This window comes from Corvus moneduloides, chromosome 20 (genome assembly GCF_009650955.1).
Source record: "Corvus moneduloides isolate bCorMon1 chromosome 20, bCorMon1.pri, whole genome shotgun sequence".
Lineage (NCBI taxonomy): Eukaryota > Metazoa > Chordata > Aves > Passeriformes > Corvidae > Corvus > Corvus moneduloides.
The window spans coordinates 4,324,475-4,349,593 of record NC_045495.1 but is presented as its reverse complement, the minus strand read 5'-3'; the positions used below and the strand labels follow the sequence as shown (position 1 = coordinate 4,349,593).

The window sequence follows — 25,119 nt, the reverse complement described above, 5'->3', positions numbered from 1 at the left end:
ACGCGCACGGCAACATTCCGAATGCCATCAGACTCAGCTGGGATTTTGATCGGGATGACAACGACCAGAGCGCTCATCTCCCTGGGTATGATTCCGGCTGGCTTAACTGGGATCCTTTCCTCCTGGGATGCAGTCGAGCAGGAGATTTGTGCAGATGTGTTTTTGCAGGATGGGGGGTCGGGAGTGCCTCTTCAGAACACGGGACAAAGTTCCAAATTCTCCCATGCCTGGCACGCGCGCGCCGGGAAGCAGCAGCAGCAGCAGCTCCGAGTATTTCAGCCTGGACATGTGTTCAGCTGCTCACAAAGCAGACAAAAATAAAGTGCTTACAGAGTGTTTGAATGCTAATTTCTCAAATTGAGCGTTGCTTTGTATAGTTGACATATGCAGAAAAAAAAAAGAGGGGAAAAAGAAGCATTTAGGAGGAAAAGTTTGACATCACAGAATATTTTACGTTGGTATTAACCACTGGAGGGGATTAACCAACCTTCAAAGCCTAAAATCTGAACTCCCATTTCTGAGAGTATAGGCTAGAGATTTCCAGTATAGAAACTGGCCTGTACTCCATGTGGCAGACTGAACGTAAGGATTACATATTTCCATTGCACATGTAAGTCTGTTTCCCATTCCTGCAGGGTCCTGCTCTCTTCCATTTGTCTTTTGATGCAGATAAAAGCTAATGTAGATTGCAACTGCGATACAGAGAAAGGCGCAAGACACAGCGAGCCTTTGGACTAAGGAAAAAAGGGACTCGGGTCCAGACTGCTCGAGCACGTCAAGAGATTGTCTTTGAAACTATAAAACTAGAAATGAAAGCGCTGCGTTTTTATTTGATTTGATCAAAGAGACTAGAAAGGAAGAGGGAAAAAAAAAAATCACATCTTATAGATGCAGGGTAGCATTTAACTACTTCACACACGATGTGGGACCAGCTGATCCCATACAGATATGAATTTGGAGAAAAAACAAAGAGGTAAAGTCACTCCAGCTCTGCAGACACTGCCTGCACAGATCACTGCTTCAGGCTCTGCAAAGAGCAACAGGAACCTGTTTCAAAGCCAGAAAGCCACCGGAAGCACATACCCAGCCCTCGCCACGGGCACAGGTTTCCAGTCTCCAGTGAAGAGCAGAGGAGTGAGCTCCTGTCAAATCACAGAAAACAGACTCCAAATGTAACAGCTACTTGAATAAATCACTGATTACTCCCTGTTCCAGTGCTGTGACTGTGGGATAGCAGCACACCGTGGCCATCTTCCCAAGGAGGGCTTTGGACTGCAAGCTGCAAAGGGACAAGACCGAAATTCTTGAAGGAAGCATCTGCTCCAGCATGTGGCTTGGCACCAGGAGAACGAGACTCTGCAGAAGTACAAATGGCACTACAGGTAGCAGCTTTGCAGATCCCAAATTGCAGCATGGAAAAAACGGATACCTATTGCTGCCACATTCCCTAAGAGAACAGATTTTAAGTACCTGCTCATGGAAATTTCTAGCTGCAGAAGGGGAACCATTTAGATTGCCTCTGGGCTGAAACCATCTAGGTCTTTGCCTTTCACTAAAAATTAAGCAGAAGTTATTTTAACGAGGCAGGCAGACAACAGTTTTGCACAGGAGATCAAAAAGCTCTCCAGATGTTTATTTTAAATGAAATTCAGAAGCCAGTATAAACCAGATTTTAAACACTGAATAATCCTTACCATAATTTGCATGAGAAAAACAGGCAAAAGGTTCCATCCTACTGCTCTGAAACTCTCCAGGAACACGCAGGGTTGGATTTTGTTCCCAGATTCTTCAGATAAGAATCTGAAACGTGAACAGCCCCACACTGCAATCTGATGGCTGGTAAGAATTTTTTTCCCCTGTGCTGTACACTCAGATGCTCAACACATATACACAGGGGCATCCCATGTGAAGGAAGTCTCTGACCTTCCTCACCAAGACAGTGCAAAATTATGGATTGAAAAGTGTCTAAAAATGTCAGTCCTAAATCTTAAACTTCTTCTCCTCTTGCTACTTTCACTGAATGCCTCCTGATTGTGCAAAAGCAGAATATTCAGGCGTCAATCTAAGTAGTTTGGGTGTTACGCTGACAATGTCTCTGGAGAGTGGAAGAGAAGAGAGGACAGATTTCCAATAGTTCAGACACTTCCCTGGAAGCAAAGCTGCTACACAGCAAAGGAGATAAATAAAGAGGGAAAGTAACACACCAGAGAACTTTCACCAAGGTCATGTCAGGATGCTGAACGCTCCCCATCTGCAGGGGAAGATTTAGATGCCTGTTCCACCACACATATCCACTCCCCTGTTGGCAACAACAGCCCTCATTAAACCAAACCGGTTCTAACCACGAAAGAAAGGACATTGGGAAGATGATATTAGCTAACAACTGCAAAATGAAAACCCAACAGAGGCAGTCCTGGGTGGGTGCCTTCTGCAGCAAAATACAGCCCCATGGCATGTAGAGAGAGCCCCTGCATGACCTGGGAGTGGGCAACACAGGTGATCTCAGCCAAAAGGATGGACAACTCTGCTCTGATCAATGCCAACAGCTCCTGGCTTGCAGCAGAGAGGGGATTCTGTACCCATTCACCAACAGCAGAACAGGGATCCCATCAGGAACAGGAGCTTTTAGGACTTTGCTGCTACATACGGTGACCTACAGGTTTCAGTTCCTCCTTGCTTTGCAGTCAGGGCTGTGGACATGTGGCAGAACCCTGCAGACAGACCCTACCACAAAACAACAGCCCTGCCCCCCCAAATATTGTATCAGTTACTGCTGTGCCCTTAACAAGAGTGTTTCTTGCCCGTTTCAGCAATCTGAAAGACACGCTGGGCAAAATTTCAAGCTATGACAAAGTGATCTTATCACTTCTGTGCTGTTCTCGCTACACAAGCCCCTGATTCAGCAGCATGTAATAAAATCTTCATTTGCATGAAAAGCACTCTCTGATCACAAAGTCTTCTGTTCGACAGCCCTCTTCCCATCCACGGCATAGAGATGCAAGCACCACTGTCATTTTGCCTGTGACTGAGGTGGAATATTTTATTTATGTTTTATTTGGAGAGGCTCTCAATGTTTTAATGCCATCTTTTCCTAAAAAACCAGTATTTTTGAACAACACAAAAGCTGCACACATCCCAACTATGCAAGCACTGCGAAGTTCACTCACTCCGCTCACACCTGGATTTTTAATAACCGTGTCACATGAAGGACATTTCATATCAGCACACAGTGATCATGAACAGTTCTAAAATGTCTTTTGTATTCAACAAGTCCAGCCTTTTCCAGTTTGCCTTTAGAGCGCTTGGTGTCATGACACACACAGCACTCAGAGGATGTATTTCAAAGGAAAGGAAGGTGTAGCCATGCAAAGAACAACGCTCTGCCCACAACAAGATTAATCGCTGTCATGGGAAACCAATAAAAACAAGTATCTTGTTATCTTTCTTTACAAAGAGACTGTTAAAGCTTAACTATATTAGGAAACTTTTTCCTTTGGACTAAACCATGAGCCTAATGTATGTGGGCATCCCACATGCCAGCATATGCGATTAATTGGCTCTCGCCTGATGCCGCGGGAGAAAGTCCAACGTTCCAGAGGCAGAATGGAGCTTTCACACAACCAGCCTGTGCCCTCTCCTGACTACAGCTCTCTCACCAAGCCCAGCCCCAGCTCCCTGTCCCACACCAGGTGACACCACCGCCCATTTCCACCTGTTAACCATGTCCCACGTACGCACCCCAATATCACACCCAGCTCTGAGCGAACTCAGCCAAAGCAGAAATACCTTTCATCGCGTCAGCAGTGCGGTCCCCATTTAGAAACGCTTTCTTTCACATTAATCCAGTGCCAAAACGTGGTGGTGTGGGCTGTGCTGATCCAGAAACGGTGCTAAGGATGCTGCTGCCTCCTGTCTATCACTGCACGCCTCATCTCGCGCATGGCCAGGCAGTGACGGCCCTGCGACAACAGGCACTTTAAATTGGGCAGCTCAGCAGCACATGTACACTGAATTTTTGAACAAGCTATTCTAAGCTGCTTTGCTAGCAATTCCTGGCCTGTGCAGTTTGAAAGCGCACAGTTCTGGCCCTCACAAAGAGCAGACCTGTAAATGACATCTTGAGGATTAAGCTGATTGAGATGCAATTTGCCTAGCAACCATTCATTAAGCAGAGTTCAGAAACAGGCCAGCAATCTATTCCACCTCCTTATCTGAGCAGTAAACAGATAACAGTCTCTACTGTGTCCTCTATCCTCCAGTTCAGACACATTGTAAACAGATTTTTCAGAAGTTTAAACTCCTACGGTAAATCTCCGAGAACAATCCCGCTCTCCGAACACGAGGGATTCGGCTTCACCAAGTGTCTTACAAGCGTGAAACAGCTCTGGAAGGAGGGTAATGCAAATCAAATTGTGAATGCATTTGCAGTTCCTGTGCCTCCAATATTTTCTCACATCAAGCACTAAGAGCCCATCCCAGTCGTTTAAAAAAAATGTTTAAAAAAATCTTAATCACACAAGCATTTGGCATTGCTATTCTGATCACTGGAAAAAACTCAATAAAAATCTCATTCCCTTCCTTCATCTTCTGCAAGGAATCGATTGACACTTCCAAAGTCTTTGATAAAGGCTCCCCCGCTTCAGAGAAGAAAACAGAAGTCACGTCCTCCCTCCCATTAAGCATTTTTTCCTCATAAAATAAGCAAGACAACGTAAACGTCATCAGTGGAAATCAAACGAGCTATTTCAGCTCGAAAATTTCTGAAAAGATTAAGGGAAATCATGATTTTGCATAATTGTTTCCCTGCAAGAAACATCTGATAATATCCCATTCTGCTCCAAAATTAAACAACAAAGATTAGCATGGACATATTTAAGAATATATACCTGAATGGTTTGCCTTTGGTGTACAGTTCTTCTGGGAAATCACTGTGACATACAGCATGCTATTACAATTAAATATGCAAGAAAGAAGAATTAAACTGACTATGAATAATTAATACCCTACAATACTACTTCATAAGGAGAAGTCTGGCTGAATATTCCCGCAGATGAGATATACCCAAACACGAGGCACAGCAGAGCTGGCAGCTTTACTTTTATGATGGGGTTTAAAACACCAAGTAACTTTATGGCTGCTACTCAATTCTAGAGAAGGTGCCAGCCATCCAAGCCTTCGCCTGCTGGATTCCCATCCAGCTTCAGAAAAATGGGATAAATGCAACTGTTGCAATAGTTGCTGCACTGCTCATCCATGTCCCGGAGGTAGCAGGCTTCCCAAACACTTTCCATTAGAAGGTATAAAGCAATTATCTGACTTCCCAGTAGGGAGAATAACGCAAATATGATGCAACAATTACTTAGGTGATAAGATCAGGCTAAGGTTGTGAGAAAAAACAATTAAAAAGGGTTGCAAGAGCTAAGGAATGCAGCTTACTTTCCCAGAATCTCTCTTAAGGACAAAGATACCATCAGCTCGAAGAGTCGACCTTCCTGTTTCGAGTTTACTGTTCTGGAGGCTGCAGAATATGAACTGTAGCAAAGCTGAAAAGGGCGATTAAAAATATGGGGGTTTTTGGCACAACATCACCCCTAAATTGCATAAATTAGTATTTACTGAACTCCTTGTAAAATTAATAACATTTTCCATCAGACTCTGGTTGGGTCAGTGCACTGATAATTGACACAAATACATTTGTTGCGAATTTTTAGCCGGAAATCCCCAGTTCCTCTCCCTTTATCCATGCATGGCACACTCAGCACCCCTTCTGGAGACAGACATTTGAAATCCAACCAACATTTGTAATCACTGAGGTGGAAGAGGGCACTGCTACTGGACTTGCTGAAGGTGACAATATCCCTCAGCTCTAAGCCCCATATTGCTCCAGGAGGGTCTTGCTCCTGGAGGATCCAACACTCCAAAGCAAACACAAGCTGAGGGTCTTTCTGGGCACAGGCAAAGCCATGTTCAAAGTATGCTGGCTTAATATTAATTTCTATTAAAAATTAACAGGATTAAATTTAAGCCTGCAAGCCTATGGGCACCAAGGCAGTTATTTTGCCAACGCACCCATTGCCCGGAGGAGCGGGATGTGAGGGATGGGTTGCAGTATTCCCGCAGGATGCAGGATCCACGTGGCTCATGGGGGGAACAGGGGGCTCTTCCCCACACCCCCAGAGGGTCCCTGTGTTCCATCAGTGCTGTGTCACTCCGCTGTCCTGCCCAGAAACTGGTGGGAAAGATGAAACCCTGAAGAGATCCTGGTGAAAACCCCGGTGTCTTCCCACCTGAGATCCAGTCTTCTCTGGACACTGCCTCCAATCCTCACCCATGTGCCCCTTTCCCACTTTCTAGAATTAATTCCCTTGCCAGCAAGAACCCTGCAAATATCCGGAGTTTACGTAAGTTTAACCTTCAGTCCCTATTAATGTTAACGGAATAGGAAAAAATTAACCATGGTGCAAGAAAAGCAGCCTGTATCTGCATTTCTAATTATACAGCAAAACACACCACGTGGCAGTATTTCCAAGCACCTTGCTGAGAATAAAATAGCCAATGGACTAAGGCTTCCATTTGGAGTAGTGGATGCAAGAACAACGAGCACTGAGGCTGTCAGAGTTAAGGGATGAGGACACGAGAATTAAGGGAAACGAAGTGACATACGTGAACGATGATAACAAAAATGTTAATAATTAGAAGAACAGTCACCTTAAAAATTTAGAATTTCCTGATCTCTCCTACTTTTTAATGGCTTAGCCTACTTTTTTCAACCTAATTTGCACGATCAAAATAGGCCTCCTGCCAGGAAGCATTAAAATGGCAGCCCCCCATCGAGACAAAACTCCCTTCACCATACGAGACTGAAGGACTAATAACTATTCCTAAAAACATTTTAAATCCATTAATGTTGTTTAGCAAACACTTATTTAGAATTAGTGCCGCTACCAGATTTTGATTGTGCTCTACTAAAGTGTTCTATAAAAGCCTCTGAGGGAGGAGCGGGTCCCTCCCAAACACCTGTGCCATCTCCAACCCTCTCCAAAAAGCTGAGCACCCTCATGCTCCTGAATGTTTTCCATCCCAAAACCCCAAAGATATTGGTCAATATTCTCCAATATCAACCAGACAATTCCCAACAGCTCTTCAGAGTGCCGGGCTGGGCAGTTGGAAGGACCCTCCAAGATGCACAGAGCAGCCAGACCAGAGTACAGCATCCCCACCAACCTCTACACTCAGCAATTAATTCTATACACCAAAAAACCCCAGGTTAGTACAAAAATATAAACCTCAATATTACTGATATACTGAAGATTTGGATTCTGGTAGAAATATGTGGTGCTTTATACAAATTTGTCCGAGCTATGTGTTATCCTTTCAGTGCCATCTGCACAAAACCAGAGTTTTATCTAAGCACTGGATACTAAAATAAATCATTTTCTCTGTATCTATGATCTTGTTGGAGACAGACGCCACAAACCTGAGAGCTGGCTAGTGCAGGCTTGTCTAGTCACAAATAAAATTACATCCGCATCAATATGATTTATTTTTAATAAAAAAATAAGGCAAACCAGGCTCTTCATCTCAAAACAGGCTCAGCCAGCACCCTTCATGCACACAGGAGACATCATGTACGGTGTGAAATTGTCAGAACAAAACTGGGATTGGCACTGCCATTTCCCCTAATAAGAAATACCACTATCAAGAGACACATTTTAATTGCCACACGTAATGGAAAGTACCTGCTCATTCTCCACTTGCTGTAGTTATTGCTATTTAAGTTCAGGACTACAAGTCTTGGCAGGATATTTTCTGGTGACTTTAGTTTTTTGGAGTGTCCATGCCCCATCAGATTTTTAAGAGTGAATTTGGCTCTCCAATACCACACAAATGACCCACCTCTGTCTGTGCATGAACGAGGTTCTTGGGCTGCACTTCTCAAAGCATCTCGTCCTGAGCGTCCCCTGTGAGCTGGGACCTCACAGTAATTAGCACAATCTGATACTGGAAACTCAACTAATTCTAACACTGATCCCTCAGGACAGCACAGCCCATGATTTGAGAAATGTTCATCCCAAAAGACCCTTTGTTTCTACCTTTCAAAGTCACCAAAGGCTGGTAAATAAATTATATTCTCCAAAAGCTCTGCAATTCCTTTCTCCTGGCTGGATACATTTTCCAACCAGCAGCCACAGCTCAAGGTTTATACAGGATCACTGAAAGCACCAAACCTGTTTTATTTTCTTATACAGAGCAGCTTCTAACATCTGCAGTCAGTGCTGTGAGATTGCAAAGGATTTTATTTGCCAAGTCAAGCTGTCGAAAGGACAGATTATAAAAAATAAACACTAACCATTTTTAGATGTAACTTTCCCCCACAGACTGTGTTTTATGCCCTTTCACTGGAAATGTTACATCAGAATAAAATCAGATTTAATTGGCTCTTAAATAACTGAACAGCCACTTTAATTTTATTTCAATAGCAATAATTCATAAATCAAGCAGCTGAAATCCTAGCACGGAGTGACAAGTAAATAGAGCAGAACACAGTGAAGGAGAGCACGAACACCACATGGTGAAAGGTGATTTTTCTCAAACTTCACATGTCACCATTTTATGGACATCACAAAGGTACCACCACATAAATACTTGGATCTCAAACCTGTCAGTTCATCAGCAGTAACTGCTTAACAAAGACCAGTGGATGAGATGATCCTTGCCCAACTGGAACTGCTACGAGAATGGCTGGGATTTTAGCAGTGGATGCAATTTCCCTCATGCACACTAGATGGAAGTGTGGAAAAATCTTAATTCTTTCCTGTCTCAACTTAAACTCAAGTGGTTGAGATGTTATGTTGGACTGTCAGATTCTAAGAAGAATTTTTTTTGGTTCTTCATCAGCAACTTCAGTCATTGGTAAGCTCTTAGCATAAAGACGCCCTAAAATATTAAACTAAGCAGTGTTGGAAATTAATAGTAAATATAAGAGAATATACAGCAGAAATACTGAATGTATTATTCAGGCTAATTTTTAAAGTACACACATTCAATTTCTAGAATATTTGAATAATAATCACTAATGAGATCCTTCAGAGACACTGAAGTTACAATTTTTAAACCTCCAGGTTATTATAACAAACACCACCTTGTCAATGAATAGAAACAGGGAATAGAAAAAGTATAAAAGGATTCATAAATGCTGCAGCAGTTCTGACTGGAAAAAAAAACCCCAACAGATTTGTAGAAAATAGTGGGAGAGGATAGGGATATAGAGAACCTGAAGTCTTGCAGAACAAGCAGATCAGAGAGCAGCAAACCTGAATGGGATTAAATTACACACAAATCTCCTGGAAACGATCTTAAAAGTGACTTGTTCCAAAACAATCCATTTCTAAATTTAAACACTAAAGAGTTCACAGACACAAAAACTAAATCAGGCAATGGTGTGACCAGGAAAAGGTGCTGGAAGAGCTGTTTTCCCTCCCCTACTCTGGCTTTTTCACATATTGATTTTCCTCCACGCTCATTCACAAATGCTCAGCAGAGCTGTGAACAATTTAAAGTCAAGGGATGCACGAATCACCAGCTCCAGGAACACACCACCCATTCGAGGCAAAAGCTGAGGGCTTTGCTGTAGCTGAAGAAAATAAAAACCAACCCAGAATCAGAACACACTGATGAGCTGGAAGAGGAGGGTGAGCAAATCCCTAATTTTCCCTGTCCACAACAAAGCCAAAGCACATGACATTCCTCCAGCTTAGAAGACAAAAAATTAAGAAAAGCAGTGCCAGAACAGAAGGATGAACGAAGAACAATGCTAGATAAAAGAATATAAAGTAGGCATGAAGGGCTCCCCTTTCCAGATGTTAAGAAGACATGCCGTTTTTCATTCCAGGTTTAAAAAAAGATAAGCAGAGGAGGAAGTTTACTTTGGAGAGTGGGAGCATCTGCATAATTTTTTGAAAAAGGTTCATACAATGCTATTTCCTTCCAACAGAATTTAAACTATATCTATACATATATACACATATATCTGTGGTATGGGCTCAAGAAAGTCACCCTATAATATTTTTCGAAGTGTTTTCAACTGCCTACAGAGAGAAACAAAATGAGTGGCAAGGAACAGGGACAGGAAAGGGCAGGACTGTGAGACACATCCTCCAACATGCACAGTCCAAGTTTAACATGAAGGCAAGGAGAGGGACAGCAGGATACAGCAAAGGATATGCTGGGGCCAGGAAATGAGAAAATAATCCACAGCTCTCAACACTGACTTATGTGAGATTTTACCAACAAAAACACACAGGCTTTTTTTGGTTTTTTTTTTTTTTTTTGCAAGTGTGGCTCCCACCTTAGCCAGGCCAGGGAGATTGTCCCAGTATGAGGAGGGAAATTATGGAGAACAACTGCTAGATCCACTGTGAAGAGCAGAGCATGGTGTTTCACTTATTTCCACTTGCTCTCGCGTGGTTCCCAAATTAGAAACAATCAGAATCCTGCTGGAAACAATATATGGCACCTTAATTGGGTTGGCTGCACTACAGACGTCAGCAATGTATCACTTAGTAGATCATTTTTTGACGGCTTTTTTTTTTCTTTAATACTAAAAATAGCTGTGCTTTCATGGTTCACCTTTTCTACATCACCTTTACCACAGACATCATAAGAAATTAAACGTTCACACGCGTTGCCCACCGAAGATCCTACAGAACCCACAGATCTGTCACCTAATTCAGCAGAACTGTACTTAAAGGTTTGTCTCAGATATGTTGCATCTACAGAGAACCTGTTTTCTAACACATTTCCCTCTAGTACACCCATCAATGCATCTATTTAAAAGCCTGGAGCAGTTCAGTTATCTCTAAATACATCAACAAGCCAGTGCTCCACGCATTCCAAGCACTCCAGAATCCCTGCACGGGACTTGGGAATTCACATGAAAAATCTTTCCCAGTTTTCATCCCCAAGTGCTAGACCCCCACTGTTCCCTACCAAATCCATGCTGCAGCCAAACTACATTCCTGAGAAATTATTCCAAGAATGAAATATCACCATTTTCCTCACAAACCCTGGAAACTTGGACTAATCTTCACACACAGCATAAACAAGTTAAGCAGTGGGAATATATAAACGAAACATAATTCCTAAACACAATGGGAGAATAATTATAGCAACAACAGAACAAATACTAAATGAGTGGGGAGGCATGGAGGGACACCCAGACAGAATGTGCTGAAATAAGGAAAAGGGACCTATAGGATCTGTGAAGTTGGGTCAGCCATGAGCTACAGCTGCTGGTTTTTAAAGTGTCCATTTAAATCAAATTACTAAAAATATAGCAACCAGCAGCAGATGAACACAGAGGTCTCTGTCAGCTCCAGCTGTAGGCCAAGCTATGCCCTACTTGGACAGTAAAATCAGCTTTTGAAAGAATACAACCCCTCAGAAAAATATCTTTGGGTAAAGTTCAGAACAACTTTTCTGGGCGTCAGCCAGCAGAATGCCTGTTCAGGAGCCCTGGTCCTCAATCAGTATTTGGAAAGCTTTTTTTTTTTTTTCAAAGAAAGATGAATAGTGTGACAAACTCATTTTAGCATTCACAGTCAAAAGTAACAATCTGCAATTAAAAGAAAAAATTGCTCCAAGATCTGTGTGGTGAAGATTTTAACACGAGTCAAAAAGCACAATGGGAAAATGGGAATGTGGCATACCACACAAGGAATAAAAAATTCAATTACTCACTTCATTTCCTAGTTTGAGAATGTTTAAAATTGTTTAAACGTCTCAAGTGCTGAAAATTGGAAAGGGTGGGGTGATACACTCATTACAGACGCAGAAAATTGTGAAACCTTTACTCATCCTCAGGGGCATCTTACCCCAAAAAAAGCCTCTGAAGAGTCAGCAGGGCCTGGATACAGTGTACTACACAACAGTGACCTGTTACTCACCTGCTGGGCGTTGCATTTCAGTGAACTACATGTTCTTAAGCCAATTATTTAGAAGTGCTGATCATCTGTTAAACAAATCAGGCTGTGGCTATGTTCTTGGTGGTGTATTTAGCAATTCCACACATCCCAGAATCCTGCAAGTTTTACCTAGCTTTAGAGAAATACAGAATGGACGTTACTTTATCTCTCACTTCATAAATCTGTGACTCCGCTCACTGAAGATGAGTGAGCCAGGAATATACAGGATATAAAATGCTTTGATGATGGAGGTTTTTGGTGTGGGGGCAGCCAGGCCAACACCTTCTACTTCCTCATCTCCCCATCTCCTTATGCCAGCCAGTAACAAGTCATGGTCAAAAATGAAGAGGAATAAAAATGAATGGACAAACCAATGTGAAAAACTAAAATATTGCACTGGAAACACTGATAGAAGTTTCTATCCCACATCCAGGCATTTCAGCAAGTACAGCAGAGGACACAAGCCGAGGCTCCTGCACATTGTCTGAGCTTCTGGGAAATAGAGATACTTCAGTCCTTGACAAAAATCCTTACTTCTCCTCTTGATCTGGTAACAGTTCCCAGAAGCAAACATAGATATAAAAGCTTATCTATCAGAGGACAACTTGAAACAAATACAAATAAGGCTTAAATGAAGGCAAATATCCAAGCTGCAGAGAACACAACGGTTCCTTAATTTCACATTTGGAGAAAAAAACAATACGATGTGGACATTCTCCAACATATTTTTAATGTTATTAACAGAAATAGCACCCCAGGCTGTGCTCAAGCTGAAAAAGTGTGAAACTGCAACGTGAAGTGAAAGGGGGATCAAAAATACCATCTTATTAAATGGCATTTATTTGGTGCTAAGTGAATTATTTATTCAATTGAGAAGTTCACAAAATGACAGGGGGGTAAATGCAAGCGAGGTCACTCCTTCATGTCAGTATCAAAGCTGATCCTTAACAGAATTTAAGCACCTGCCTTTTCTTTTATCTCAGCACAAAATGAGATTTCTTTCTTTTTTTTACACTTCAAAAGCCATGTAACACAACAGAATATATGCCAAGCATGCAAAAACAGAGCATGCCAGCATCTTTCAGCAATCAGCTTTCTCTTGTCATCCATTATGTCAGATTTATCTATTTTTGCTTAATTCTTGCTCCAGCAATACGCATCCTTCCTCTCTCCAGACTATCAGGCTGGTTGGGCTGGAATTCAATACAGCTTCTTAAAATAGTTGAGAAATATTGAAAATATTTGAAGCGATGCCTGTGAATTACAGCCAATTCATCAACTCCTCTTCCAGCTCCTGCTCGACCTGTGCTCCCCCAGACAAGGGGCAATTTTCATTTCTTCACCTCAGAAATTCTACCCAGTGTAAATATCATTTGGAAAATAAATAGCCTTTATTTTATGGAAGCATTTCTCCATGAAAGCTTAGATTCTGTGTTAATTGCAAACCTTACCCTCTGACTCTTACTCGCTTTTGATCCAAATCTTCCACTGCTGAAAATTAATACTGTGTGCATTTGCTTTTAAGTTTGCTTTCTGTTATCACTGCTTTTCCCCTCCAAGTTTCCAGACCCTCTGGACTGCCTTCACAGGACCTCAGACCCACCTGAATGCTCTCCCCGAATCCTTCACTCTGCTGCTGGCTGCAAAACTCTGCTCTCTCCACCTCTAATACCAAAGACCCTTGAACATCATCTTTCCCCACTGCTTTATGCACCCACTTAAACTACCAGACTCCAACAAGTTCAAATTCTTAAGCTGAAAAAAGCCCTGATCAGAATAAACAGGCTGAAAGGAAAATGCAACTCTCATCACTCTATTCCCTCACTGCCTATGGAGCACCAAGCACGGAATTTTCTCAGCTGACTGCTGAATCAGACGAAGTTTCCACAGTGCACACACACACAATCACAAAGCCCCGACACGTCCAGGAGGATTTATTCCATCACAAAGTCACCACCGTTGCTCCAGCACAAATGACATCACTTAGGAACCCAACCTCATCTCCTGAGAGCTCCCAGCTCCCTCCTCTCTCGCAGCAACCGGAGCAACAAAGAACCGGGTTTGTGCAATAACGAGGAAAAAAGTATTGCTGCAAAAAGTTTTCCAGATAAACTTATATTTTCTTGAGAATGTGACTACAGAAGAATTGAGGACTGTAGTAAGAAGTGAGCACAACAAATTCTGGTTTGAACTAACCAACCTGCATCTGTGATTTATCCTAAACTTGTACCTAGTGATACCAAGGGAGGGTGAGAGACGTCTGTGAGCCCTCGCAGGTGTTGCTCGGGGAGGTTCACACGCTGCAGAACCAAAACCACTTTGCTGTACGAGTGGACTGAGAACCGGAGTCCAGCTCTATAGTTTTCTTCTTCTTCTTCTTGAGACTCTTGAAAATTGGTTGGTAGGGAATAAAAACGACGGATGATTTATTGACGATACCTGTGCTTCCTGCCCACGGCAGGGGGCTGGGACGAGATGGGCTCTAAGGTCCCTTCCAGCCCAAAGCAGCCTGCGATTCTCTTGCAAAAAGACACTTTTCTTGGGAAAGAATCACACAAAGGATGTGCTCGCACTGCGACCGCAATCCCCCCTTCCCCCTGACGGCACTTCTGTCGCGAGGGCTGACGCACTATCGCGATCCCGGGCCGTGTGCGCGGTACCCAGGGACAGGTAATGAGGGCGCCGGGGCTACCGGGGGGCCTGGGAGCTCCGTGATGAGCGCGGGAGACCCCGGGGGAGGCGGGCTGCGAGCGAGTGTCGCGACAGGCGCCGGGTGTCGCGACAGGAGGGTGGTCGCCACACCGGTGATGCCTCAGCGGGCGGGGGGAGGGGACACCCGGGAAGGACAATGGTGGGGGGGGGGGGGGGGGGGGGGTATGAACCGCGGCGGTCCCGCCGCGCTGCGAGGGGGAGCAGGAGGAGGATGATGATGAAGAGGAGGAGGAGGTGGCGGCGGGGCCGCGCCGCCGCTCCCGCCGCGTGCCGCACTTACTCTCGGTGCCCCTGCCCGGGCCTCATGGCGCCGCCGCCGCTGTGCCCGCCCGGCCCCGCCGCCGCCGCCGCCGCCCGCCCCGGCCGTGCTGGCTGCGCAGCCGCCCCCGCGCACGCGCGGCCCGCGCGCCGCCCGCCCCGCCCCGCGCACGCGCGGCCCCGCCAGAGAGGGCGAGAGGGCGAGAGGGAGGGGAGGGGGCGGGGGGGGGGGGGGCAGCGCCGCGCCGCCCCCTGCCGGTAACGGGGGGTAGTGCAGAGAACAGCGGGGATGGGGGGACACGGGGGGTACGCACTGAGGGACACGGGGGACATGAAGGGAGGGACACAGGGAGGACGTGAAGGGGACATGGGAACAAGGAGGGACACGCAGGGAGGACCTGGGGTCATGGCAGGGTACAAGGAGGACATGAAAGGAACATAGGGGTTGAGAAGGAGACGTAGGTGGGCCAGGAAGAGGGCACAGGGGGAACATGAAGGGGACACAGAGGGGGCTCTACCACAGCTCCGGTGCTGCCCACACCGAGGTCCCAACAGACATCCCCTGCCCACCTGGGGTCAGTCCTGGGTGTTTTTCCACAGGGAAGTGACAATTTGCACCCCTGCGGTGGGCTTGCAGTGGGAATAATTAACCTAATTCTCAAAGCTCGTTAAGGAGCTGCAGGTCAGGAAGGTGAGAGACTTCACCTCTTCCCATGCCAGGAGCATTCCCGCTGCCCCCAGGAGTGGCTGTTGCCCGGGGCACTCGGCTCCATCCCTGGAAGCAGCCTGGGATGAAGCTCGGGGCCAGCACAGGGTGACCCTGACCCCTCCCATGACATGGCCACACAAAGGGGACAGCCTCCCTTCGTACCCACGAGACCCCTCTAACCCTGCTTACCCAGCTTTTCCCCCCACAAGGTGCAACCTTCAGAAGCCACAGCTCAGGAAATGGGATCTAAGCTCAGCTGAGAGGAGGAATAACATGAAAGTGCCCTGGTTTGAGCTGGAATAAAACAGAAGGAAGGCAGTGGCCGTGAAGTCAGGCTGCCAGGGAGGAAGAAAGGAGAGAACAATCACTTGTGCTGGGACCTCATTTTATTGCAAGAGAAATACAAAAGTTGGACAGCAGCATTCAAGGGACCACAGCACCCCCTGCTCCTGGGAAGCATGGAAGGACAGTCCGTGGAGGTTTCCCAACCCAGTTTTCAGTCGATCTCACATTCCAGATAGAATCCTCCAGCAGAAGGGTAAAACATCTCTTTCACACTGCACCAGAGAGGGACAAGGGGCTCAGCAGGTTTGGGTCCCAGACCCTTCCCAATCTCTTCACTACTGGGGTTTTCTTCCCTCAGGGATGTTAATTTATAACAGCACACAGAGCTTTACCTGGGTTTCTGGCAGGAAGGCACCCAGTGCCTCAAACACCTGAGCACAGCCATGTGAAGAGACAAAACAAGCCCCAAACACCAGATCCAGGTGCACGTATGTGGTGCCAGGCTCCACCATGCCAAGGGCTCTGCAGAGCCAGCCCTGCTCCTCCAGCCTCACCTGTGCCAGGTGCTCTCCATCCCCAACCATCTGTTACACCTGAGCTATACAGAACCTGCTGCTCTTCCCACTTCAGGGTTTTCTTTAGCTGCAACAGCTTCTGTGTTTGTACCTGTGAACCTGGTGCAAAGAGTGAGGACTTGGAAGCAACTCCGATGCAATAAACTATTCCAATTCCTAAAAAGTGGGTCCACACTGGTTTTGCATGACAGACAAGCCAGTCAGGCATTACAGATGTTCCAGCTGCCAGGAAACCCCTAAAACCAACTCCCTACACCCACCAACTTCAACAGGGCAGGGAGAAAAGCCCCTATGAGACCATCAGGTGGGCTGGGGTGGCCTCGTCCCCCTATGTGACCATGATTCAGCCTTCAGAAGAGATTACAAACGTGCTGATAATCCTCCACTGCAACCCTTCGTTTGCTACAAGGCAGGAGATGCTCCTGAGCTTCCATGTACAGACACCCGGGAGCAAGGATGTGAGACACAGCCCAAAAGAAGTGGGTGGCAGCTCTGGAAATGCAGTACCAGAATCATGGGTGCAGCTGATTCTCCAGTGTCTGTCCCCCATTCAGATGCCATAGAAGTCTGGAGATTTTATTTCAGTTTGGGCTGTTCCCCCAAAGATAACATATTCCACTTCAGCCCACTGTAGTGATTCCATCGTCCTCTGTGTCTGGATTGAACAAAGGTGCCAAGATAGCCCCAGGACTGGTTTCTCCACACAATCAGAGCTCAAGAGCTGTTAAAACACACAAAGGGCTCAACCCTTCACCTCCACCTTGAGCTTCAGGCGGACGTCACACAGGAAAGCGTTCATCAGGTCCTGGCCAGCCTCCTGAGCAATCCTGCTGATGACCTTTCCTCCTCTTCCAATCAACATCCTCTGTGTCAAAACCCAGAGAGAACATCATCAAACTCACCCTTCCACTGCCCAGGAGAACAGTGCAGCCACAGAAGCAATGAGGAAAATTCCAACATCAAACCATGAGGCAACTTCAGGAAGGTGTGAGTTGCTACTGACAGCCTGTATTGGGTACACGGCTTTTCCCAAAAGAGAGGGAGAAGGGATCACAGCAAGGATGTACATGTGTAGGACTTGGGGAACCTCCCTTCACCCTCCCCAGCATTCCATGTCTTCCCTCACTCACCTTATGAGACTCCCTTGGGACCAGGAGGCTCTGCACGATGAGGAGCTCCCCACATTCTCCTTCCTCCCAGATGTCCGTCACCTGCGACAGCAAGCGAGCACTCAGCAATCCTGGAAAATCCTCAGGACCCCCAAACACCACTCCCCTGGAGACACCAGCACATGAGGGTGGCCCCCTCACGCACACAGAAAGGGTCTTAGAGCACACCTGGGGTGCAAGTACTGAGTCACTCCACAGGGCCTGGCAGATCCCACAGATCCAAACAAAGGGATTCTCATCGCACAGCTCAAAATTCCCAATAAAACAGCTCGTGGCCAAATCTGCCTGGGCACACTTCCCACCTGAGTCACTCCATAAGGCACTTCCAGGGGCAGGTACTCCAGGACCTTCTCCCTGATGATATTATCACAGATCTCTTGAGGTGACTGGTTGGTCAGGACATCGCTGTGGAATTCCCAAGGGCCTGGCTTGGCTTGCATCAGGAGGTACCTCTGTGGGCACAACACCCCCCATCAGCTGCCACGTGTCGCCCACACAGTGCCAACATCCCTGTGCAGAGAGGGCACTGCTGCTGGCCTGGCATCAGGGCAGCAGTTTGGTATTTTGGGCAGGGGAAAGAGAAAGGGAAGCTCTGAACCCCTCCCTAGGGCCGTGTGTATCAGTTACAAAAGCCCACAGAACCCCTGGAGCTGAGAAGAGAGCAGTGGGTGGATTCATTGTGGTGAACAAGCTGCTGCTTGGAGACCCCCAGGCAAGAGTTTTGTACAGAAAGTCCTGGAGATGCAGTAAGGACACACCCCATGTTGACACCTGACACTTTCCCCCCATCCCAGGCCAGGAACAGGAGCTGAGGCTCTGTGTCAAGTGCTGGGGTCCCACACCAGTCTCCAGGTGTGACACAAGTTCAGACTGGAGTTACCTTGAGTGTATCCACCTCCTCCCCATGGAGAGCTGCCAGCATGAAGATCTCCTGGAAGTGTGGCCAGCCTTTCATGTCTTTTAGATCCTCGGGTCCATAGTACTTTGGCCCTTGGGCTTCCCCTGTGCCAGCACCCCCAACAACACTGCTCCTGTCCAAAGCAGAGCCTTCCTGGGCCTGATTCTTTTCCTGCCCACAGGGAGATCGTGGGACCTTGCCTTGAGGTGGAGAAGGCTGAGTGATTTGAAGAGGAGACTTTGCTGAAGAACTGGAATCCTGTTTAAATGCAGATTTCACTTCCAGTTTCTTTCCATTTACAACTCCCTCTGTCAGGTCAGCTACTATTTCCAGCAGGAGAAACTTCTTCTTTAGTATATCCACCTGAACTCAGAGAGAGAGAAAAAGAGAGAGAGAGGTGTCTGGATTTGTCCTAAATGAGGTGGGCAGCTGGGCCCTGGATCTGAAGAAGCCAGAGGAAACCACCCAGGGAAGCAGCTGCTGCAGGATAGGACAGTTTTGTGACCAGAGGCCAAACCAGAGTGTGGCAGCAGTGCCAGCACAGTTTGCCCAAACACTGAGAACCTGCCAGCTCTGCTGAGATTCTCCCTGGCCAACCTGGCTCCTCTTCCCAGGTGGATTTAAACCCCAGACAGCAGTACAACTTCAGGGGTGCTTGTGCATGCAACAGGTACCCACACCCCCCTCAATATTCTGGAGCAGAGGGAGAAACCTATGTCCTTTAACACACCAGAGACCCCAAACCCCATCACTGCTGATGCCAGCTGGTGCCTGAAGAAAGCAGGAAGAACAAACAGGATTTACCTTGTTCAGGACCAGGACACTGGGGGTGTGGGGGAACTGAGACAGGCACTTCAGCACCTCCTTGCTCAGAGAGTTCCGTGTCCAGTGATCTGACACATCCACCAAAACCAGGACTGCCAGGAAAGAGGGGGGGAAACAGGATGAATCCACATTTTCCAGAATGTTCACTTGCAGCTTTAGGGTCTATGGTTACTCCCCCCATCAGGAGGGGACAAAAAGAAGAGTTTTAATTGACAAAACACTAGAATGCAGCTTACCCTGTCACCCTAATGACATCACACATGCTAAACCTCAACATCCAAACCCAGTCATTAACCCCAAGTGCCTCCCCTTGGCACCAGGCAGTTCTTATCCCCTTCTCAGGTCAATATTCCAAATCTTTTCTCTGCCCTTCCTTCCTTGTTCACGCTCCCAGGGCTGCCAGCAAACACCCAGATACCACAGCTGGGAACTGTGGCAGAAAAGGATTTGGTTTGACCCAAAAGGAGTTGAAAACCCACCTAAATCTGCATGTTTCATGCTGTCCCATGGGTCTGTCAGCATGGCTTCATCTAAATTATGCCTGAAAGACACATACAAATGAGTAAAGCAGACACACTTTATTATAACTGTATTCCTCCCTCTCAAAGTAGAGGAAAACCAGTGTTTTCCCTCATTCCAGCTGCCACAAAGCTGATTTAGGGGCTGTGACATCCCTTATCATGTGCAGATACACAGAACCAAACACAAAAGGGCTCAAGGGATGTCACAGGCTCTGTGTGCTACTGAAATTGCAATAAAAAAAAACACTTGGAGACCAAAATAAGGCTAAAAATACACATTCTTTCACTCCTATTTTACAACCTTTGCACAGTGAAAATCACATTCCTGTCTTATCAACCCTTGATAGGCAGCACACACCCCCCTCCCCACACCAGTGGTGATACCTTTTGGCTTTTAAGGGATTAGTGAGGCCTGGTGTGTCCAGAATGATCTAGGAAAAGGAAAAAGCAATGTTTCAAGTTTGCCAGCAGTCACAGGTCAGGGTAAAATCCTATCTTTGTGTAATGAGAAGTGATCCAACAGGATACAGATGAGCAAACCCTGCCCTTTGGCTCTGGGACTCACCAGCTGTGTGTTCTCGTGTGTGATGACACCCCAGGCCTTGCACCGGGTGGTGTGGACCTTCTTGGAGACTGGGAAAACCTGCAGGAAATTAATTAAACACATTACACAGCCAGGACATGCCAAAAAAACCAAGGTAACAGCCTGAACTCCACCCCAGCTTCACCTTCCTGCCCAGGAGCCGGTTGGAGAGCGTGGATTTCCCAGCGTTGGGAGCGCCAATGATGGCAATTCTCAGCACCTTGGGGTTCTGGGGCTGGTCGGGCCGATTCTCCAAGAGGCGCCTCTGCTCCTCTGCCAGATAAAGGAGGGGCTTGGATGCTGCCAAACCCCTCTGCGGGTCAGGATCGTCCTGGGGCGGGGCGGGGCGGTAGCCGGCACCACTCACCTTTGTCGGTAGCCACGGGCGGCGGGTGCTGGCCCAGAGCGGCGGGCGGTGCCTCGGTGGGGATGCCCAGGAGGCTGCCCAGCGCCGAGCTGCTCCCGCCCCAGCGGCCAGGAACGCCCAGGATCCTGCCCAGCGCCGAGCTGCGCCCGCCCCAGCGGCTCCCCGGGAGGCGAGCTGGAAGGACACCACCGGCAAACAGCGAATATACCAAGAACGTACCGAAAACACCCCAAAATCGCGTTGATGCTTTCGTCCCCACGCAGCGCTCAACCCGCTGCCACAAGGCCTCTGCGCCGGCCCCGCTCCGCCCCGGCCTCCCGCTCGCCACCTCCCCCACGCAGCCGCCCCAAAGCACGCCCGCGGCCCCACCGCACCTGCTCCCAGCCGGAGCGGCCCCACCGCAGCGGCACCGGCGGCCCAGAACGCGGCGCGAGCGGCGGCCGTGGCCATGGGAGCCGCCATGTTGGCCCGCCGCGGGGCACGCCGGGAAGGCGAACAGTGCCCGCCCCCATTGCCGCGCGGCGCGGGGACAGAGAACGCGGGAGGGCGGGGCCAGAGCGCCGCTGTGCCGCGGGGGATTGTGGGATGGAGACGGACGAGGGGCCGGCGGAGCACGGCGGGGAGGCGGGAGCGCCCCCTGCCGGCGCCGCCGCGCGGTCCCCGGTGCTCCCGGTGTCACCAGTGCCCCCCCAGTGCCGCCCCAGTGCTCCCCAGTGCCCCCCCAGTGCCGACCCCAGTGCTCCCCAGTGCCCCCCCAGTGCTCCCGGTGTCACCAGTGCTCCCCCAGTGCTCCCCAGTGCTCCCCCAGTGCCCCCCCAGGGCTCCCGGTGTCACCAGTGCCCTCTACAACGCACAGCCCAGTTTGTCCCAGTGCTCCCTACAACCCTCTCCAGTCCATCCCAGTGCACCCCAGTGCCCCTCACAACACATCCCATGCATCTGACTGCTCCCCTGTACTCCCCAGCGGGACCCAGTGCTCCCAGTTCCCCTGTTCTATCCAACCCTGTGCATCTCAGTGCTCCCCCTACACTACATCCCAGTGCTCCTCAAGTCTTCCAGCCTTCCCAACACACCCCAGTGCCTCCCAGTTCTCCCCAGTGCTCCCTGCAACACCCCACAGTGCACTCGCGTGTCCCCTGCACCACAAAGCCCTGCCCCAAGGTACCCCAGTGCCCCTCGATGCCCAAATGCACCCAAAATTCCCCATCCCACCCTGCACCCCAGCGCACCCTTGAGCCCCGAGCTCCACCCCAGTCCACCCCAGCTGCTCATTTCCACCAGGCCCGGAACCCCCAGGGGACGTGGGGAGGAAGCAGAGATGGAGCCACGGTTCTGTAACGTTCTTTATTGTCCTGTGCCCGTCCCCAGGGCCCCATCACCGTGTCTGTGCCGTGCCATTCCGTGCCATTCCGTGCCATTCCGTGCCGCATGCCCAGCCGTCGGCAGAACCGTTACCATTACTAAACTCAGTAATGGTAACGGTTTCCCCGCCGGCCGTGGTGGGTCCCTGGCTGTGTCCAGATCTTCCCACACCCCGGGATGCCCCATCCCACACACCCCCCCCAGCCCGTGTCCCACATGCCCGGTGCTCCAGGCCGTGGTCCCGCGCTGGTCCTGGTGGGAGGTGGTCGGTGCAGCCCGGGGAGTACATCATCTATACTGTAGTGTCTCATAGCCAACTTACAGTATACGATGATATCCCGCCCGGGACGGCATGGAGAGGGGAGCAGAGCCTGCAGGGGAGAGCGTGGTTAGGGAGTACAGCCTGTTCCCACCCCGATATCCCCCTCACCCCATCCCTGTCCCCCTGGTCCTGTTGCCTCCTGGAGGCCTCCCCACTCCAGCACCTCCCTACCTGCTCTTTATCCCTCCCAATTCCACCACCCCAGAGCAGGATAGAGGTTCTCAGTGGCATCCTCACCCAGGTATCCCCCTAATCCCTCCTTGTCACCCCATTTCCACCACCCTGGAGAAGAGCAGAGGTTCCCATCACCCCCTCACCCCAACACCCCCCTACCCCATCTTTGCCCTCCAATCCCACTGCCCCAGTGTGGGAGAAAGGCTCCCAATTGCCTCCCCACCACACCATCCCCCTGTATCCCAAATCCCACCATCTCAGAGCAGGACAGAAGTTCCCAAAATCCCCCCTTTGTTTCCCCCCAGTCCACGCTGCCTGAGCAGAACAGCAGCTCCCCAGGTGGTGGCACCTACCTATGGGGGTGGCACTGGGGCTTTGTGGGGTGCTGGATCTGCACCCGCCTTATAAAACCTGCTCTGCCTCATCTGCATATCACATCTGCACTGCACAGCTGGACGGGGCCCTTAACCCCTTCATGCCCGGGGGGGCACCACCCCAAGCAGCTCCCCCCACCTAGCCTGGCATTGCCCATGGAGGTATGTGGGGATATGGGGTTTGCAGGGGGTCACCCCCTGTGTCTTCCACTTCAGCTTACCCCACAAATTCCCCATCCTCCTGTGGTCACCAGGATTATCCCTTCCCATAGTTGTGGGGACCCTGTACTGGGAGCTCCCCACTGCAAACTGGTTCCCAGTTGCTGGACAGTGGTGTTGGACAGGGCAGGGGGGCAGCCCCTGGGGATGGGGCCCAGGAGGGACATCTGGGAGTGGGGGGTGACCCTGTACAGACACCCCCAGGCGAGGTACAGGGTACACATGGGTTTAGGGAGCCTGTGTCCCCCTGGGGCGGGTGCCCCTGGCCATATATGCTCCCCTGAGGGACATGACCCCTAGCAGTGTGTCCCCCCAAAAAAAGATTTTCCCTCCTGCCTTTAGGGACACCCTGGAAATACATCTCCCCTCCCAGGGGGATGTGACCCTTTGAGGGAATGTATCCTCCAGTTAGGGATCCCCAATGGACACGCTCCCCTGGCCATATGTATCCCCTGGAGGGATGTATCCCCCAGCTGTGTCCCCCCAAAGGCATGCCCCTCCTGACCATGTGTGTCCCCAAGAGGGCTGTGTCCCCTCATTGCACAGGACCCTGGTCATACTTGTCCCCTGACCACGCATGTCGTGGCTGCACCCCCTGACCACCAGTGCCACCTGCCTGCGCATGACCCTGGTCATTTGTGTCCCCCAGCCCTGTCTGTTCCCACAGGGCCACATCCTGCAGCCAGTGCTGTGCCATTGTGCCGGGTTGTTTGTGCCAGGACAGGCTGGCATTCCTGGAAATCGGCTGTGGGGAGGTGATAATCCCCTGCTGGGACCAGACCGCGTGCGTGGGGTCCCGATAAGCAGCAGCCTCCAGCTATCAGGGACCCTGCCCTGCCACACAAGGTATCCCTGGACCCACTGCCACCTCTGGGTGACAGGAGGAGGGGCAGCATTGCCCACACTCCCCCTGGCCTGGGCAGACCCTGGCAAGAGGGGGTACAGGGTCAAGCCCTGGTCTGAGCCTGTCCCAGGGCACGAGGTTGTGGGGACTTGGGAGCTGCAAGGGACCATCCCATTCTGGTTTTGGTCCCTGCTGTGACCCAGAGCCTGTAGTGTTCCCCAAACTGTGGCACAGGCACTCCAGGATGTAGAGCAGTGACATAGGCAAAGCGTCCCTGAGTCCCTCAAGCCCTGCTAGCTCCAGGTGAGTCCCACGGGATTATCCCCATGGGATTGCCTGCCAGCCCTGGTGCCTGCTCAGTGTTCAAGGGCAGCCCTTGCCCTGTGACCTTGTACCCCACAGAGTTAGAGGGGGCCTGAGTGTCCCCCAGGCTGGTACCACAGAGCCAGTGTGGGGACCCCCAGGTGTCACAGGAGACCCCCGTGTGCCACAGCCCTCCCAGCAGCAATGCTGCCCCAGGGCAGCGTGTCTGACTCCAGATAAGGAGGCCCTGGGAGCTGCAGAGCTGTCCCCACCCTGTCTATCTGCAGGGCCACCCTGCAGGACACATAGGACAGGGCCTGTTGTCCTGCCCTGTGTTTGGGGGGACATGGAGGGTCTGGAGGGCACAAAGAAACTGTTTTCCCCACTGAGGGCAGTGTAGCAAAGCCCCCCATGCCAGCCCCGTGCTGGCTGTCACTGGTCCTGCTGGCAGGGTGACCCCGAGCAGGACAGGTACCCCCAGAGCCGCCCTGCTGTCCCCCAGCGCAGGGAAGGGTGCGTGGGGCTGGGACAGGACTCCGGTGGCAGGGCGGGGGTACACGAGCTGCTGCCACAGCCTGGCTGCTGGGACAGAGCACCTTCAGCCCGGCTCCAGAGCCCAGAGTGCCACTCTTTGGGGTGCCCGTGCAGTGGCCAGC

The 25,119-nt window shown here is 49.6% G+C and overlaps 2 protein-coding genes across 4 annotated transcripts in view; both read right to left on the bottom strand.

The window, feature by feature from the left end:
- Window positions 1-15,025, bottom strand: part of FAM222B (family with sequence similarity 222 member B) — a 36,411-nt gene extending 21,386 nt beyond the window's left edge. Inside the window, exon 1 of one of the 3 annotated variants that reach the window (XM_032129935.1) lies at window positions 14,956-15,025. The gene's annotated coding sequence lies outside the window, so the exon portion shown is untranslated. Of the gene's footprint in view, window positions 1-3,786; window positions 3,804-14,955 lie in introns of those variants that run through there. The other 2 variants (XM_032129933.1, XM_032129934.1) reach the window with 2 other exon arrangements.
- A 985-nt stretch (window positions 15,026-16,010) lies between these two features.
- ERAL1 (Era like 12S mitochondrial rRNA chaperone 1) lies at window positions 16,011-21,346 on the bottom strand. The gene is made up of 11 exons (XM_032130225.1): window positions 21,240-21,346; window positions 20,866-21,039; window positions 20,644-20,771; window positions 20,481-20,558; window positions 20,300-20,346; window positions 19,874-19,935; window positions 19,374-19,486; window positions 18,552-18,932; window positions 17,974-18,123; window positions 17,633-17,713; window positions 16,011-17,367 (listed from the first exon to the last, which is right to left on the bottom strand). The coding sequence occupies exons 1-11, from the start codon at window positions 21,325-21,327 to the stop codon at window positions 17,245-17,247; spliced, it is 1,425 nt and encodes a 474-aa protein (XP_031986116.1). The 5' UTR covers window positions 21,328-21,346; the 3' UTR covers window positions 16,011-17,244.
- Between the last annotated feature and the right edge of the window lie 3,773 nt (window positions 21,347-25,119).

Excerpts from the sequence above, each read along its gene's own strand:
- ERAL1 (XM_032130225.1), bottom strand. The coding sequence starts at position 21,327 with ATGGCGGCTCCCATGGCCACGGCCGCCGCTCGCGCCGCGTTCTGGGCC. Across the intron at positions 20,559-20,643 it reads ACCGGCTCCTGGGCAGGAAG|GTTTTCCCAGTCTCCAAGAA; the intron begins GTGAAGCTGGGG and ends AATTTCCTGCAG. Across the intron at positions 18,933-19,373 it reads GTGTCCTGGTCCTGAACAAG|GTGGATATACTAAAGAAGAA; the intron begins GTAAATCCTGTT and ends CTCTGAGTTCAG.